The sequence below is a fragment of the Triticum dicoccoides genome, chromosome 2B (genome assembly GCF_002162155.2).
Source record: "Triticum dicoccoides isolate Atlit2015 ecotype Zavitan chromosome 2B, WEW_v2.0, whole genome shotgun sequence".
NCBI lineage: Eukaryota > Viridiplantae > Streptophyta > Magnoliopsida > Poales > Poaceae > Triticum > Triticum dicoccoides.
Window position 1 is genome coordinate 779,266,384 of NC_041383.1, and position 16,973 is coordinate 779,283,356.

The 16,973-nt window shown below is 45.2% G+C and overlaps 1 protein-coding gene across 2 annotated transcripts; it reads left to right on the forward strand.

The window, feature by feature from the left end:
• Positions 1 to 6,628: 6,628 nt before the first annotated feature.
• Positions 6,629 to 11,700, forward strand: LOC119366244 (actin-related protein 8-like). 2 transcript variants are annotated; one of them, XM_037631936.1, is made up of 12 exons: positions 6,629 to 7,050; positions 7,163 to 7,284; positions 7,761 to 7,831; positions 8,018 to 8,085; positions 8,382 to 8,443; positions 9,312 to 9,409; positions 9,804 to 9,885; positions 10,199 to 10,341; positions 10,631 to 10,779; positions 10,867 to 11,000; positions 11,110 to 11,228; positions 11,303 to 11,700. In XM_037631936.1, exons 1-12 carry the CDS (start codon positions 6,695 to 6,697, stop codon positions 11,396 to 11,398), a joined length of 1,500 nt encoding a protein of 499 aa, XP_037487833.1. In that variant the 5' UTR covers positions 6,629 to 6,694; the 3' UTR covers positions 11,399 to 11,700. The 2 variants fall into 2 exon arrangements, with proteins under 2 accessions (XP_037487833.1, XP_037487834.1); XM_037631937.1 differs by having other exon boundaries at positions 6,631 to 7,050; positions 7,190 to 7,284.
• The last annotated feature ends 5,273 nt before the right edge of the window (positions 11,701 to 16,973 follow it).

The following is a 16,973-nucleotide window of genomic DNA, read 5'->3' on the forward strand; positions in this document are numbered from 1 at the left end:
CCAAAACGATAGTGGTAAATCGGTAAGAGACATCATAGATCGCACCATATCCAACAAAGTGCGGTTACGATGTTTGGACACACCATTACGCTGTGGTGTTCCAGGTGGTGTGAGTTGTGAAACTATTCCACATTGTTTTAAATGAAGGCCAAATTCGTAACTCAAATATTCTCCTCCACAATCAGATCATAGAAACTTTATTTTCTTGTTATGATGATTCTCCACTTCACTCTGAAATTCTTTGAACTTTTCAAATGTTTCAGACATGTGTTTCATTAAGTAGATATACCCATATCTGCTCAAATCATCTGTGAAGGTCAGAAAATAACGATACCCGCCACGAGCATCAACACTCATTGGACCGCATACATCGGTATGTATTATTTTCAATAAGTCAGTAGCTCGTTCCATTGTTCTAGAGAACGGAGTTTTAGTCATCTTGCCCATAAGGCACGGTTCGCAAGCATCAAATGATTCATAATCAAGTGATTCCAGAAGTCCATCTTTATGGAGTTTCTTCATGTGTTTTAGACTGATATGACCCAAACGGCAGTGCCACAAATAAGTTGCACTATCATTATCAACTTTGCATCTGTTGGCATCAATATTATGAATATGTGTATTACCACGATCAAGATTCAATAAACCATCAACATTGGTTGTATGACCATAGAAGGTTTTATTCATGCAAACAGAATAACAATTATTCTCTGTCTTAAATGAATAACTGTATTGCAATAAACATGATCTAATCATATTCATGCTTTAAGGCAAACACCAAATAACATTTATTTAGGTTCAACTCTAATCCCGGAAGTATAGGGGTTGTGCGATGATGATTATATCAATCTTGGAACCACTTCCAACATACATTGTCACTTCACCCTCAACTAGTCTCTGTTTATTTTGCAACTCCTGTTTCGAGTTACTAATCTTAGCAACCGAACAAGCATCAAATACCCAGGGATTACTACAAGCACTAGTAAGGTACACATCAATAATATGTATATCAAATATACCTTTGTTCACTTTGCCATCCTTCTTATCCGCCAACTATTTGGGGCAGTTCCACTTCTAGTGACCATTTCCTTTGCAGTAGAAGCACTCAGTTTCAGGCTTAGGTCCAGCTTTGGGCTTCTTCACAGGAGTGACAACTTGCTTGCCATTCTTCTTGAAGTTCCCTTTCTTTCCCTTTGCCCTTTTCTTGAAACTAGTGGTCTTGTTTAATCATCAACACTTGATGCTTTTTCTTGATTTGTACCTTTGTCGATTTCAGCATCACGAAGAGCTCGGGAATTGTTTTCGTCATCCCTTGGATACTATAGTTCATCACGAAGTTCCAATAACTTGGTGATGGTGACTAGAGAACTCTGTCAATCACTATATTATCTGAAAGATTAACTCCCACTTGATTCAAGTGATTGTAGTACCCAGACATTCTGAGCACATCCTCACTAGTTGAGCAATTCTCCTCCATCTTTTAGGCAAAGTACTTGTCAGAGGTCTCATGCCTCTTGACACGGGGCATGAGTCTGAAATACCAATTTTAGCTCTTGGAACATCTCATATGCTCCATGACATTTCAAAAACATTTTTGAAGTCCCGGTTCTAAGCCGTAAAGCATGGTGCACTAAACTATCAAGTAGTCATCATATTGAGCTAGCCAAACGTTCATAACGTCTGCATCTGCTCCTGCAATAGGTATGTCACCTAGCGGTGCATCAAGGACATAATTCTTATATGCAGCAATGAGAATACACCTTAGATCACGGACTCAGTCTGCATCATTGCTACTATCATCTTTCAACTTAGTTTTCTCTAGGAACATATAAAAAACATAGGGAACTATAACGAGAGCTATTTATCTACAACATAATTTGTAAAATACTATCAGGACTAAGTTCATGATAAATTAAAGTTCAATTAATCATATTACTTAAGAACTCCCACTTAGACAGACATCCCTCTAGTCATCTAAATGATCATATGATCCAAATCAACTAAACTATGTCTGGTCATCACGTGAGATGGAGTAGTTTTCAATGGTGAACATCACTATGTTGATCATATCTACTATATGATTCACACTCGACCTTTCGGTCTCCAGTGTTCCGAGGCCATATCTGCATATGCTAGGCTCGTCAAGTTTAACCTGAGTATTCTACGTGTGCAAAACTGGCTTGCACCCGTTGTATGTGAACGTAGAGCTTATCACACCTGATCATCACGTGGTGTCTCGGCACGAAGAACTGTCGCAACGCTGCATACTTAGGGAGAACACTTATACCTTGAAATTTTAGTAAGGGATCATCTTATAATGCTACCGCCGAACTAAGCAAAATAAGAATATAAAAGATAGACATCACCTGCAATCAAAATATGTGACATGATATGGACATCATCATCTTGTGCATTTGATCTTCATCTCCAAAGTACCATCATGATCTCCATCGTCACCGACATGACACCATGATCTCCATTATCTTGATCTTTATCAACGTGTCATCACATGGTCGTCTCGCCAACTATTGCTTTTGCAACTATTGCTATCGCATAGCGATAAAGTAAAGCAATTATATGGTGCTTGCATCTTATGCAATAAATAGACAATCATAAGGCTCCTGCCAGTTGCCGATAACTTTAACAAAACATGATCATCTCATAGAACCCATCATGTCTTGACCATATCACATCACAACATGTCATGCAAAAACAAGTTAGACATCCTCTACTTTGTTGTTGCAAGTTTTACGTGGCTGCTACGGGCTTCTATCAAGAACCGTTCTTACCTATGCATCAAAACCACAACAATTTTTTGTCAAGTATGTTGTTTTAACCTTTAACAAGGACCGGGCATAGTCAAACTTGATTCAACTAAAGCTAGAGAAACAGACACCCGCTAGCCACCTGTGTGCGAAGCACGTCGGTGGAACCAGTCTCATGAACGCGGTCATGTAATGTCGGTCCGGGCTGCTTCATCCAACAATACCGCCGAATCAAAGTAAGACGTTGTTGGTAAGCAATATGACTATTATCGCCCACAACTCTTTGTGTTCTACTCGTGCATATAACATCTACGCATAGACCTGGCTCTAATACCATTGTTGGGGAATGCAGTAATTTCAAAAAAATCCTACGGTCACGCAAGATCTATCTAGGTGATGCATAGCAACGAGATGGGAGAGTGTGTCCACGTACCCTCGTAGACCGAAAACGGAAGCGTTTCAATAACGCGGTTGATGTAGTCGAACTTCTTCACGATCCAACCGATCAAGTACCGAACATATGGCACCTCCGCGTTCAGCACACGTTCAGCTCGATGACGTCCCTCGTGCTCTTAATCCAGTTGAGGACGAGGGTGAGTTCCTTCAGCACGACGGCGTGGCGACGGTGATGATGATGCTACCGGCGCAGGGCCTCGCCTAAGCACTACGATGGTATGATCGAGGTGTGTAACTGTGGAGAGGGGCACCGCACACGGTTAAGAGAAACTTGTGTCTTTGGGGTGCCCCCTGCCCCCGTATATAAAGGAGGGAGGGAGAGAGGCCGGCCCCCTAGGGGCGCGCCAAGTGTATGGAGTCCTACTAGTACTTCCAAGTCCTAGTAGGAATCCTTTCCTTTTTAGGAGTAAGAGAGAAGGAAGGAGAGAGGGAGTAGGAAAGGGCAAGGGGGGCGTCGCCCCCTTCCCCTAGTCCAATTCGGACCTATGAGGGGGAGCCACCTCCCCTTGTCCTGCCTCCTCTATTTTCCGTATGGCCCAATAAGGCCCATTACTTCTCCCGATGAATTCCCGTAACTCCCCGAGTACTCCGAAAAATACCTGGATCACTCGAAACCTTTCCGATGTCCGAATATAGCCTTCCAATATATCGATCTTTATGTCTCGACCATTTCGAGACTCCACGTCATGTCTGTGATCTCATCCGGGACTCCGAACAAACTTCGGTCATCAAAACACATAACTCATATTACAAATCATCATCGAACGTTAAGCGTGCGGACCCTACGGGTTCGAGAACTATGTAGACATGATCGAGACACATATCCAATCAATAACCAATAGTGGAACCTAGATGCTCATATTGGCTCCTACATATTCTACGAAGATCTTTATCGGTCAAACCGCATAACAACATACATTGTTCCCTTTGTCATCGGTATGTTACTTGCCCGAGATTCGATCATCGGTATCATCATACCTAGTTCAATCTCGTTACCGGCAAGTCTCTTTACTCGTTCCGTAATGCTTCATCCCGCAACTAACTCATTTGTCACATTGCTTGCAAGGCTTATAGTGATGAGCATTACCGAGAGGGCCCAGAGATACCTCTCCAATACACGGAGTGACAAATCCTAATATCAATCTATGCCAACCCAACAAACACCTTCGGAGACACCTGTAGAGCATCTTTATAATCATCCAGTTATGTTGTGATGTTTGATAGCACACCGGTATTCGGGAGTTGCATAATCTCATAGAGTCATGAAGAAAGCAGTATCAATGAAACTATAACGATCATAATGCTAAGCTAACGGATGGGTCTTGTCCATCACATCATTCTCCTAGTGATGTGATCATGTTTATCAAATGATAACACATGTCTATGGTCAAGAAACATAACCATCTTTGATTAATGAGCTAGTCAAGTAGAGGCATACTAGGGACACTCTGTTTTGTCTATGTATTCACACATGTACTAAGTTTCCGGTTAATACAATTCTAGCATGAACAATAAACATTTATCATGATATAAGGAAATAAATAATAACTTTATTATTGCCTCTAGGGCATATTTCCTTCAGCATACTAGGCAACCAGGGCGTTCAATCCCGATAGGGGAATTTCAAGAGCACAACAGATCCCCTCTCTTTCACATGGAGAGATCTCCTCCTTGGGGATGGCCATTTGATAGTAAAGCGGGGACGAGTAGAACGGAAGGTAACAGGGAAGGGAGGCAAAGCTTCGCGAGGAGATGCTGGAGCAGGGTCGCGCTAGAGGAACGAGGCGGGGGAAATTCTCACGAGTGCGGAGGCGTCCTCTGCCCGGGGAAAGAGAGGGGTTCAGGCTGGCATGGCCCACAGATTGAGTCGACCAAATGTCGAGCTTGAATTTCCTAGCGAGGGTTTACGGGTGGGTTTTGGGCCCAGGAACAAGGAAGGAATCCCGGGGGAAATCACGCAACCAAATGAGCCCTCAAAGGAGGGAGTGCCCTCATGCCCGATCCGCCACTTCGCAGAGGCCGCTGCCAGCCAGTGCCGAGCACCGCCCCTCCCGGACTCCTCCATGTGTCTTCCTCTCTGCCCCCTTGCCCCATGCCGACGAGGCCATCGGCCTTGAATCGCGCAGCCGTCTGCCATGGCCTGCTGAGTAAATAGGTAGTTTTTTGATTAATTTAATCCAAGAATAAATCAGTAGCATGGCATTGACAAAAACAAAACATGCTGATATTCGATCATGCAAGCACATACTATGCTTATCACAGACACATCTACGTGTAATGCTAGCATGGCTAAAATAGAAATTAGTAGGAGCAGGATAAACGAGTTATACCCTCCAATCGGCCAGGCAGAGGCCGCGGTGGCGGCAACAGTGACGTCCTCCACGGTCTTCTTCTCGGCTTCAAGTTTCTCGACGGCGGCTTTGTCGGCGTCGGTGGACATGGTGACGATGAAGAAATGGATTAGGAAAACAATTCCCTATGACTGACCGGCTAAAGCTTGGTTTAGTCGTGTCACTCGCTTCCCACGCGCGCAGACACCCACCAAGGTCAGGGCCCCATGCATCCCTGCGACCCCCACGCACAGCCCTCCTTCCCCTTCTTCCTTATCCTTTTATTTCCTCTCGCTCGAACTCCTCCTCCCAGATGCTCGCCGCCATGGCCGCCTTCTTCCCCCCTCGCCACCCGCGGGCACGCCCGTGAGCTTCTTGGTCATAACCCGTGTGGCTGCATGTTGCGTTTCCGTGGCCATGGCCTGCGAGTTCTTGGGCCATGGCGGAGACCATGATTTTTTGGGGGGAGCTACAACCGCTGCGGTCGCGTGTTGCCACCGACCTTTTTTTTTGCTGGAACGCGAGGTCGGCGGCCATGGACGGCGATGTTATTTTGCTGCACCATGCAATTTTTTTGCTGGAACCGGTGCTACAATTGTTAGACAGACACGGCGGCAACAGGGGTGCCGCAACCTGCAGCAAGAAATGCTAGAACCTATTAGGTCGTTTGCTACAACCGACGCTGCAACAATGTTGTGACATGCGCGACGAGATACAAACCAGCGGTGACGGCGACGACAATTTTTTGCTGCAACCGTGTCTCCGTTTTGCTGCTACGATCGTGTGATCCTGGTCGCTCCAATCGGACGGATGCCAGCCCGACCGGCCGAAAATTGAGCCGGCCGGCCGGCGCCCAGTGGCGGAAACGATGAGAAGGACAGTCGAGCGAGTGCACACACGCAGTGGTAGTTCGCCGAGAACAGTGCACGGGGGAGCCGAGCCGAGCCGCGCGGCCCACTCGCAGTCACACGACGGACCAACCCACCTCGCCCCGCCCCAACCCGCACCCGGTCCACGCCCCCAAATTTCTGGTGGCCTCCGTGCCTCTCGATCCCCCCACTCCTCTCCCCGCGCCCGTCCTCCCCGTCCGGCGCCGCCGCAGCCCGCATGTAAGCGATCGCCGCCCCGCCCGTCCGGCCGGCCATGGCGTCCACGCTGCTGCGCAGGGTGTGGGGCACCGTGCTGGCCCGCGCGGGGCCGCGCGACCCGGACGCCTCCTCCTCCTCCCCGCGCCGCCGCGGCGCCCCGGCGGCGTCGGCGGCGGCGGAGTACGGGTCCCTGGGCGCGCTCGACGCCGTGCCGATCGACGTGCTGGCGCAGATCCTGCGCCTGCTGGGCCCCGGCGACGCGGCGCGCTCCGTCGCCGTGTGCCGCACCTGGCGCCTCCTCGCCTCCGACAACGCGCTCTGGGCCTTCTTCCTCAGCCTCGGCCCCGACCCCTGGGACCTCGTCGTCTTCGCCGAGACCCACCTCGCCGCCGGCCCCGCCGAGCCCCGCAGGTTGCCCCTGCCCCCTCCTCATCCTCCTCCTCCTGCCTCCTCACGCGGCCCGAGCCTTTCCGTTTTGGAAGCGTCCCCGCTTCGTTCGCCTCCTAACTACTGTAACTAACAGCGCCGTGCCGTGCCACTGCGTACGCAGCGTCTACTTCGGCACCGTTCGCGTCCCGCCGCAGCTCTCCTTCAAGCGCATCTACGGACAGCGAGCGCTCGTCCCCGGCTCTATCATAGTCGATGGTAAGTAGTAACAGCCAGCATCTCCCTTTCACGCGCTTAATCATCTAGTTAGCCAGCGATTGTATAATAAGTGTGTATATATATATGCATTGATTGCTTCATTAAGAGATTGCACAATCAACAAATTCCCCCATTTGGACAACTCTCATGATCTTACCTTCAGTCACTACACATTTTTTCCCTAGACGGCCATGCGTCCGGACTCCAGATTCCACTGTTAACGGTAACAGAACATAACATGGTTCAAGCATCCGGATGCAATTGAAAGCAAACACTTCAATTACTAGACATGATTAGTTGTCTTCAGTAGTCATTAGGTCGTTATGGTAGGCTGATTGTGTCTGGCCCTTTGCTTTGTGCGACGATATAGTCATTTTTGGAGGGGAATCGGCATTGTTTATTGACCCCTGTTGTTTTGATTTTCTGGCCTCCTTTAAAAGGGTGCATTCCCTGTTGTTTGTTTTCTTAAATTATAGGTGGATCAGGCTATTGCAAGTACGGCTGGAGCAAGTATGCTGCTCCTTCTGGGCGTTGTGCTACTTTTCTGGTAAGCTGTGGTGATTAGTAAAATATGAAATATACCAAGCCATCGCGCGTCAATCATTTATCATGACAAAAAAAATTCTTTGTGGAACACTCTGACCAATGTTGGTTTAACAACTTCACGGTGATAATAAGATGATTGAATTGATGATATCATTTATGTCCTAATTTTGCTGGAATCATCATGCAGGAATTTGGTAACATTGAGTCCCCTATGTATGCAAGACTTCGTCACTTTTTCTCGACAATCTATAACAGGTCTGTAACATCTTTTAAGTTCCACTGCAATATCTTGTATATAAAATTTTTGCTTTACCTTTTTTGCTCCATTTCTATAGACAACATTTTCCGCTGATGATTTGAGTTCTCACTGGGTGAATTCACTTGAAACACACACACACACACAACTTATATTGTGAAAACTTTCGTTGACTAGGTTGGTCTACTATCAAATTGGCTGCACCATCTGTTGCTTGATCAGGACACACGAGCAATCAATATGCATATCCAGATATTCTTGCCATAAACTCTATTTATTCTTGACTTTTTTATAGGATGCATGTAAAGCCTTCTGCGCGACCAATTGTTGTTGTCCTTCCCCTCTGTCACTCCGATGGTTAGTATTTTTAGGTGATACAATTTTCTACTTTATCATTGTCTATTCTGTCCACATTGTTTACCTTCATCACTATTTCTATATGGCAGCCCTGTTATATGGTTACATTTCTTTGCCCATCAATTTGTTTCAATAATCAGGGCCCCTCCCTCAGTTCCATTTCAATTAAGAAAAGAAACCACGAATGAGTTCTTGCAGCGTCAGACAGCAAAAACTAAAGGAGTGTCTACCAGCCTGCCGCTAGAGCACAGCATAAAGCAAACCAACGAAACCAGCACAATATGAGTTCAAAAGACCCCAAACAGGCACGCAGGCCAGGGGGTGTCACAGACTAGTAACTAGAGAACACCACATGGATGGAGTCTTCTTCGTTGGGGTGCTGTTTCAGATATTCCAGGGTGCTCTATCCACCATGTGCAGCATTCACCACCGCCTCCTTCAAGGATACAGAGCCAACCCACCTTTTGCAGTGTGTCAGTCTTGTTCCAGTGCAAAAGGTTCCTTCAGACGCATCCACAGCAAGGTCTGAAATTCCATCAGGAGCCCTCCCTGTAAATCCTGGAACAGTTTTGTCCAATCTCTCAAATGACGAGAGACCAATCCTAGCACCTGTTTCATAGAGATCCAGGAGCACCTATAAAAACAATAGAGTTCCTAAAATTCCACAGCCCCCACAGGACAGCAGAAGAGACTACATTAAGATGAAGATATTTTTTGCGACAGAGCCAGAGTTTTGCAACTGATTCAAAGTTAACAATAGAAACTTGAAACATTTTTTCAACATCTGCCCATCAATTTGTCACTATGGTTGATGAACAATTTCAAACTTGTTTTTCTGACCGTATGTTTCTAACTCAACTTGGCACAGATACCGAGGCTGCTAGGGCCTCAAGAAGGCAATACAAGGAGACATTGTACTCGGTTTTGTTCGACATGAATGTTCCTGCTGTTTGTGCTGTTGATCAAGTAAGCATTTTTATGTTCCCTTGGTCATTTTGTTCGCCCTTACATTTATCACCTCTTGATGTACTTTTTGGTTCAACCTTGTGTACCACTGTCCATTTGAATAATTTTGTTGTCATAATGAGATTTGAGACACTATTTTTTTAAGATTTAGCTTTGGAAAAGTAGAAGATTCGCATATTATTGTGTCAGAATCCTGAGTCACGGTTCAAGCTGGAAGCCTGGAACTTCTCAATTATGAATTTTCTGTAATACATTTTCTATATTTTGACGTCAAAATTTAAATCGAACCTTGATGTAGTGTAGTCTTGTAGAAGCCACCTTTCTGTTTACTTATTCATTAACTTTACCTGCTGAAGAAGATATTTTGTGAGATTGTTGACATGTGTTTTTGCAGGCACTCCTAGCTTTGTATGCTGCTAGACGAACCTCTGGTATTGTTGTCAACATTGGATTCAATGTCACAACCGTTGTTCCCAGTAAGTTCTGGTGTAAGGTTCGACTCAGTCGACCATCTTACTGTTTTCTTCAGTATCTGATGTATCTTCTCTTAAGATCAGTAAACATGGCCGATATTCCAAGCCTTTAGGCCTAACCACAATTTTATTACATCGAATATCAACTTAATGCAAAGAACCTGCTTGATTATTGATAAGACTATGTGTGGGCTGTAGACTGATAATTATTCATGGTCGGGCTTTGTCCCAAAATGTTTATAACACATGGAAGTGCGTCTAGATCAAGTGGTAAAAATACCCATTTGTTTTATCTTATGTATTTTCCTTGCAACAGTCTTTCAAGGTAGGGTGATGCGTGAGATAGGCATTGAAACTGTGGGGCAAGGTGCTCTGAAACTTACTGGATTTCTAAAGGAGCTATTGCAGCGAAGGAATATTTCTTTTGAATCACTGTACACGGTTCGGACAATCAAGGAGGTAGGGTTTTTGTTTATTATCCCAATATAGCTAATGTAATTTGTTGTAGCTTGCATTCTCCACATAAATATCACCTAGTGGCCAGTTGTGCTTGTAACTGATTAGTTGGGGGCTACAGACCAACTCATTGTGCTTGAAACCTATATTATTAGTTGAGGGCGACATAGTAACAAACTATTTGTGCTTGGGAGCCATTAGTTGGGCAACCTATTTTGATTATATACATGACAGAAATGGAGATGATAGCTAACACATGATTCTACCTCCCTTTCCTCTTCTCTCTGTAAAGAAAATTTGCTACGTCGCGGCTGATTATGAAGCAGAACTATGTAAAAACACACAAGCTTCCTGTGAGGTGGATGGTGAAGGGTGGTTCACTCTATCAGAAGAAAGATTCAAGATGGCAGAAATCCTTTTCCAGCCCCAGATTGGAGGAGTGTATGTTACCTTCTCTGCTGCGTAACCTTGCTTGTCCATTTCCTTTTAATACGGTTCGCTTACGCTTGCTCGATGTTGGTGTTGCAGTCGTGCTATGGCTTTGCACAAAGCAGTATCTCTATGTATGGATCACTGCTACAACACAGAGGTGCTCCGTGATCACAGCTGGTTCAAGACGGTGGTTTTAGCTGGTGGATCGTCGTGCTTACCTGGTTTGCCAGGTATGCTTGCCTAATGCATTTTAATACTGAACAGCTGATTGGATGTTAACGCATAACACAACAAATCTAGAACACTGATGGATAAGTCTGTATTTTTCACTGTGAACAGAGAGGCTCGAGAAAGAGCTCCACAAACTTCTTCCTCCATACATCTCAGAAGGAATAAGGGTTCTGCCTCCTCCATTTGGCACAGACACCGCCTGGTTCGGTGCAAAGATGATCGGCACTGTAAGGACAGCGTCGATTCTGGTGACCAGTTTATCGCACTTTTATCTTCACTAATAATGACTGCCCTAATTCAGGTGAGCACTTTCTCGGACGCATGGTGCATAAACAAGAAGCAGTTCCGCCAGAAGTCACGCCACAGCGGTTCATCTTTAGCGAGTGCATGGCGATAGATCCTGACGGCCGCAGCTAGGATTGGCAAAGCCAGGGAAAGAGCCATGAGGTTGTTATCCTCTAAAATATGGTACAGATCTATACAGCATCAGTCCCCAGTGTACATAACAGATATGGTTACATGTATATGGATGATAGATTATTGCGAGTAAATAAAAATGATAGATTGTTATCGGTTATGGGATGCTGTGTAGCACAAGTGAATGCATCTTGTTGTGCGCATTTAGTATGATTCTCTGTCATTTATGTACCCGTACATTATTGTTTTGCAGATGAAATAATACCGTCTATTTATCTTGAACTGGATCACACTAATTTGTGGTTGCCCTTCCAGTTCTTTCTGTTTTTTGAAGTTAAATATGGCTTTTACTCTTTCGGCTGCAAATTATTTGAAGTTCTAGCTTTATCTAAGTCGAAGTTCTCCATACTTGGCCAAGTTTGTTGAAAAATATGTTACTAATGTCTACAGCATCATATATATGTTTGTATGAATATGTTGCATCTAGTGAAACTAATTTGTGTAGTGGATGTTGATGATTTTTATATATAGTCAAACTTTAATTCGACTTAGGATAAATCTAGGGTTTCAAGTGCAACCACTCCAATTCTGCGGTCGAAGCACGGATCAAGCCTCATTGAATTGCTACAGTAAGAGACCATCGTGCATGATGGAGATTCACCCAATTCTGCCGTTGAAGCACGAATCAAGCCTCATTGAATTGCCACAATCGTGTATGATGGAGATTCGCCGCAAAGTACATTGGTGAGTGGACTGCCTGATCTAGATAGGCAGCCCAAATTTCCTTTGCGAGGCTCTAAAGAATATTTTTTGTCGTTGGAGTAGTCAGGCCGATGGGAATAAAAAAAACTCATGTTCTCCATGAAGAGGCCAATCAAGATTTTCTCTAGAGGGACACCATGATCCATTGAGAGAATACCGTGTGGAAATCGAGTATCGGTGGAAACAACATGGTTCTCTAACAAACAGTAGAGATGTTCTATTAGCATTCCAAGTACTACAAAACACAAATTCATTTATACAAGGTAAAAAAACAAAATCCAATGTCACTATGCATTGCTGATTTATTTTTTAGCTCGTAAATGGTTTATTGTTTGAACTTGGAATTGCACATGGCAACATCACCCTCATAAGCATTTAAAGGAGTTACCTATTCCCTCGGTACAATATCAATTGTCACTCGCCCAATATGCGACCCTATCCAAAAGGAACTCGAAGGTCCCACCAAGGATAGACCCGCATATTGAAACGCTTTTGCAAGGTGGATATCATTACATCAACATTACATAATACATGGGGATACATACAAAGGGCATACAATGTCACACGAATACAACAATACATCATACATAAGAACATCATCCGACTACGGATGAACACAAACAAAAACTCAAATGACATCCACCCTGCTAGCCCAGGCTGCCGACCTGGAACATATCCCTGATCGAAGCAAAAGAAGAACTCAACGCAAGCAAGCATCGCTCTCGCGTCATGATCATCGCATAACCTGTACCTGCAACTGTTGTTGTAGTAATCTGTGAGCCACGAGGACTCAGCAATCCCATTACCATGGGTATCAAGACTAGCAAAGCTTAAAGGGAAGGAAGGGGTAAAGTGGTGAGGCTACAGCAGCGACTAAGCATATATGGTGGCTAACATACGCAAATAAGAGTGAGAAGAGAGCAAAAGGAACGGTCGTCAACTAGCAATGATCAAGAAGTGATCCTGAACTCCTACTTACATCAAACATAACCCAAAGACCGTGTTCACTTCCCGGACTCCGCCGAGAAGAGACCATCACGGCTACACACGCGGTTGATGCGTTTTAATTCAGATCTGGTGTCAAGTTATCTACAACTGGACATTAACAAATTCACATCTGCCTATAAGCGCAGGCACGGCTTTCGAAAGATTATACCCTGTAGGGGTGTCCCAACTTAGCCCATGACAAGCTCTCGCGATCAACGAAGGAATAGACCTTCTCCCAGGAAGACCCGATCAGACTCGGAATCCCGGTTTACAAGACATTTTGACAATGGTAAAACAAGACCAGCAAAGCCGCCCGATGCGCCGACAAATCCCGATAGGAGCTGCACATATCTCGTTCTCAGGGCAACACCGGATGAGACATCCTACGAGTAAAACCAGACCTCGAGTTGCCCCGAGGTGGCCCCGCAGTCTACTCGGTTCGGACCAACACTTAGACAAGCACTGGCCCGGGGGGCTAAAATAAAGATGACCCTCGGGTTGGCCGACCCAAGGGAAAGGGTAGGTGGTGGTGAGGCAAATGGTAAAACCAAGGTTGGGCCTTGCTGGAGGAGTTTTATTCAAAGCAACTGTCAAGGGGGTCCCATAAATCACCCGACCGCGTAAGGAACGCAAAATCCGGGAACATAACACCGGTATGACGGAAACTAGGGTGGAAAGAGTGGAACAAAACACTAGGCAAAAGGCCGAGTCTTCCACCCTTTACCAAGTATATAGATGCATTAATAATATAAGAGATATTGTGATATCCCAACCAAAATCCTGTCCACCATGGAGAAATCTTCAACTTCACCTGCAACTAGCAACGCTATAAGAGGGGCTGAGCAAAAGCGGTAACATACCCAAACAACGATTTGCATAGGAAAGGTGTCAAAGGTTAGAGGCTAACATGGCAATTTGGGATGGCTTGATAAACAGGTGATAGGCAGCGCCGCAAAGCGATAGAACGAAGCAACTAGCATAGCAATGATAGTAGTGAGATCCAGGGTAGCGGTCATCTTGCCTGAAATCCCGCTAGGAAGAAGAACGAGTCCATGAAGAAGACGAACGGATGAAGCCACGAAGACGAACCAAGCATAGACGAACGAATCCTCACGATCGCAACGAAACAGGAACTATCGAAAAGAAGCACACAACATAGTAAACAAACCACACAAGAACATGACATGATGCACAACCAAGCATGATGCATGACAGGACTACATGAAGCTACTCATGGCAAGAGATGATGCAAACACGAGCAACACATCAAGGCAAGTTTAAATGAGGCCGGGAACAACATATAACAATTCCGGTAAGTCCTCATATGCATATTTCGAAATTGGTCCAGATCTGAATAAACCTTATGTTCAAGTTGTTAAACAGCAAGTTAAGATGCCCAAAGATGATCTACATGAGATTCTAGTCAAGTTACATATAAAGTTCATTTAGTTCGGAGCTACGGCGTAGAAGTTATGAGCAAAACAAGTTAAACATGGCATTGATGCAAAATGCACCCAAACATCAAGCAAACACCTCAAAACAAGGATGCAACATGATAATATGAAGCTACATGCAATTCTAAGCAAGTTTCATATAGAGCACACTCAAAACGGAGCAACGGTTCAACATACACACATGAAACAAGTTTAAAGGACAAGCTATCCAAAACAGCAACTAGGCATATTGCAAGCATCAAAACAACATACTACAGGACCACAATAAGAAAACAAAAGGCATGGGCATGATGTACAGGTAAAGCATAACAAAACATGAACACTGAGCTATCTCTAGAAATCACTAGAACATGCTCAAACACACATGGTAAGATTGCAAGTTATAACAATTCAGACTTTGCAGAAAATAATATCAGGTTGCAATGTTCAGAGCTATCAAGCAATATGTTACAGAAACTTATAATGGCAAATAAAGGCATGACATGAATCTACTAAATGCATAGATCAAAAGTCCCTTAGTGACCATAAGCCAAAAGGGATCAGAAAATATGATGGCACCCACGTATACATAGCAAGTTATAATACAGATTCATACATGGCAGGAACATAATTATGAAGGCATGTAAATGAGCTTGTGCAACTCACTACAGAGCAATATATGGCATGGCAAGGCACCCAACAGTAAGAAGACATATTTTTGAAGCTAAGCATGGCAATAGCAAGTCCATAGGGTGCATGGAGCACTAGGAAAACACATGGAAACAACTGAACTTAATGTTAAAAGGCTGACAGCAACATTATCAAGCAACTTTGGAGCAAGATATGAACAAGCTACAGCAACCTATAAATGCAACCAGGGGCATGGATGGATAGAGGATGACATGTAGATCAAAACATGTTTATAGAACATCTCCAGATTATGCATAGAATGATTAGTAGTAACATGTTTATATAGCATCACGAAATAACAGATTCAGCCTAGCAAAACAGCAACAGCGAGTACCCTACTTAACAAGCTCGATACACTCACCACAAGTCATTGCATGACAAGATAAGCATAGCATCATCAAGAAGACATGTTTGTGTAACCAACCAAGGCAAGAACAAGTCCATAGCATGCAAGGATCAACTATAACAACCTTGGCCAAATTGAATAACACGTAAACAATCTGCCAGGAAACATTTTGAAGCAAAAGTAGAGCACACAAATGACATGCTAGACTATTCCATAATTGCAACCAACGGCATGAATGGATAGACAATAACCTATTTTTCAAAACATCCTTACTGAAGTATCTCAAAATATGCATGGATCTCTCTGTAGCATCAAGTTTACATGGCATCAAAATAACAGCAGAACAGGGACCAAAATCAGTAATATCACGATGCCTAGTTTCATGCTTGTGCTAGTCACCACATTGATCACAAAAATACATGGTAAGCACCTCTGTAAAGAAGACATAGCATAGATCAAAACACATGAAGACATCAACCTCATAGGATGCACACATCAATCATGGCAAAAATGACAAAAGAGCTCGTTCTGATAACAGACAGCAGAAAACATCATGAAGCACTCTTACAACGATGATTCAGGCATCAAGATGGACTCAAATGAATATGATGCAATGGAATGAAATGATGTACTCGTTGAGACGAACAATTTGACATATTACACGCACGAAACAGAGCTACAGATGCAGAGATACGGCATGATGAACATGGCATCAAAATTATTGCAAAACTGGGGACTTAGCCGTTTTTTTGAAAATAAACAGATGAGCGCAATATAGTAAAATCTCGCGCGAGCGGGGTTTAACTGCCGGGTGCTCACCTAGGGCCCGTGGGCCGGCTCGGTGGTGGGCTGGGCCAAAGGAGGGAAGACCGGCAGGCCGGCGACGCGGGGCCCACGCGCTAGCGCTGGGGCGCTCGTCCTCCAGAACTCACGGGAACGAGGGGAAGGCAGGGGCGTGACGCCGGCGAGGCGGGGCGGTGCTCCGGCGAGGGGCGGAGGCCGGGGATGGCCGAGACGGACGGGAACGGGTGGATCCGGGCCTGGGGACCCCGGATCCGGCGAGACTTGAGGACGAGGAGGCTGGCGACGAGGTTCTCTGGCGGTGGCGGCGACTCCTGCAAGGGGAGAGAGAGAAACCTTAGAGGAGGAGAGGGAAAGGGAAAAAAGGAAGGAGGAACAGGGCGCGGGGAGCTGGCCTGGTGGGGCGCCGGTGGCGGGGTTGCCGGAGGGACGCGGGACGGCGACGGGGTCGGGCGGACGCTGGCGCCGGCGACGAGGTATCGGGGGTCGGGCGAGGGAGCAGGGACGGGCGCGGGCGAGCACTCAGGAGGGCGGCG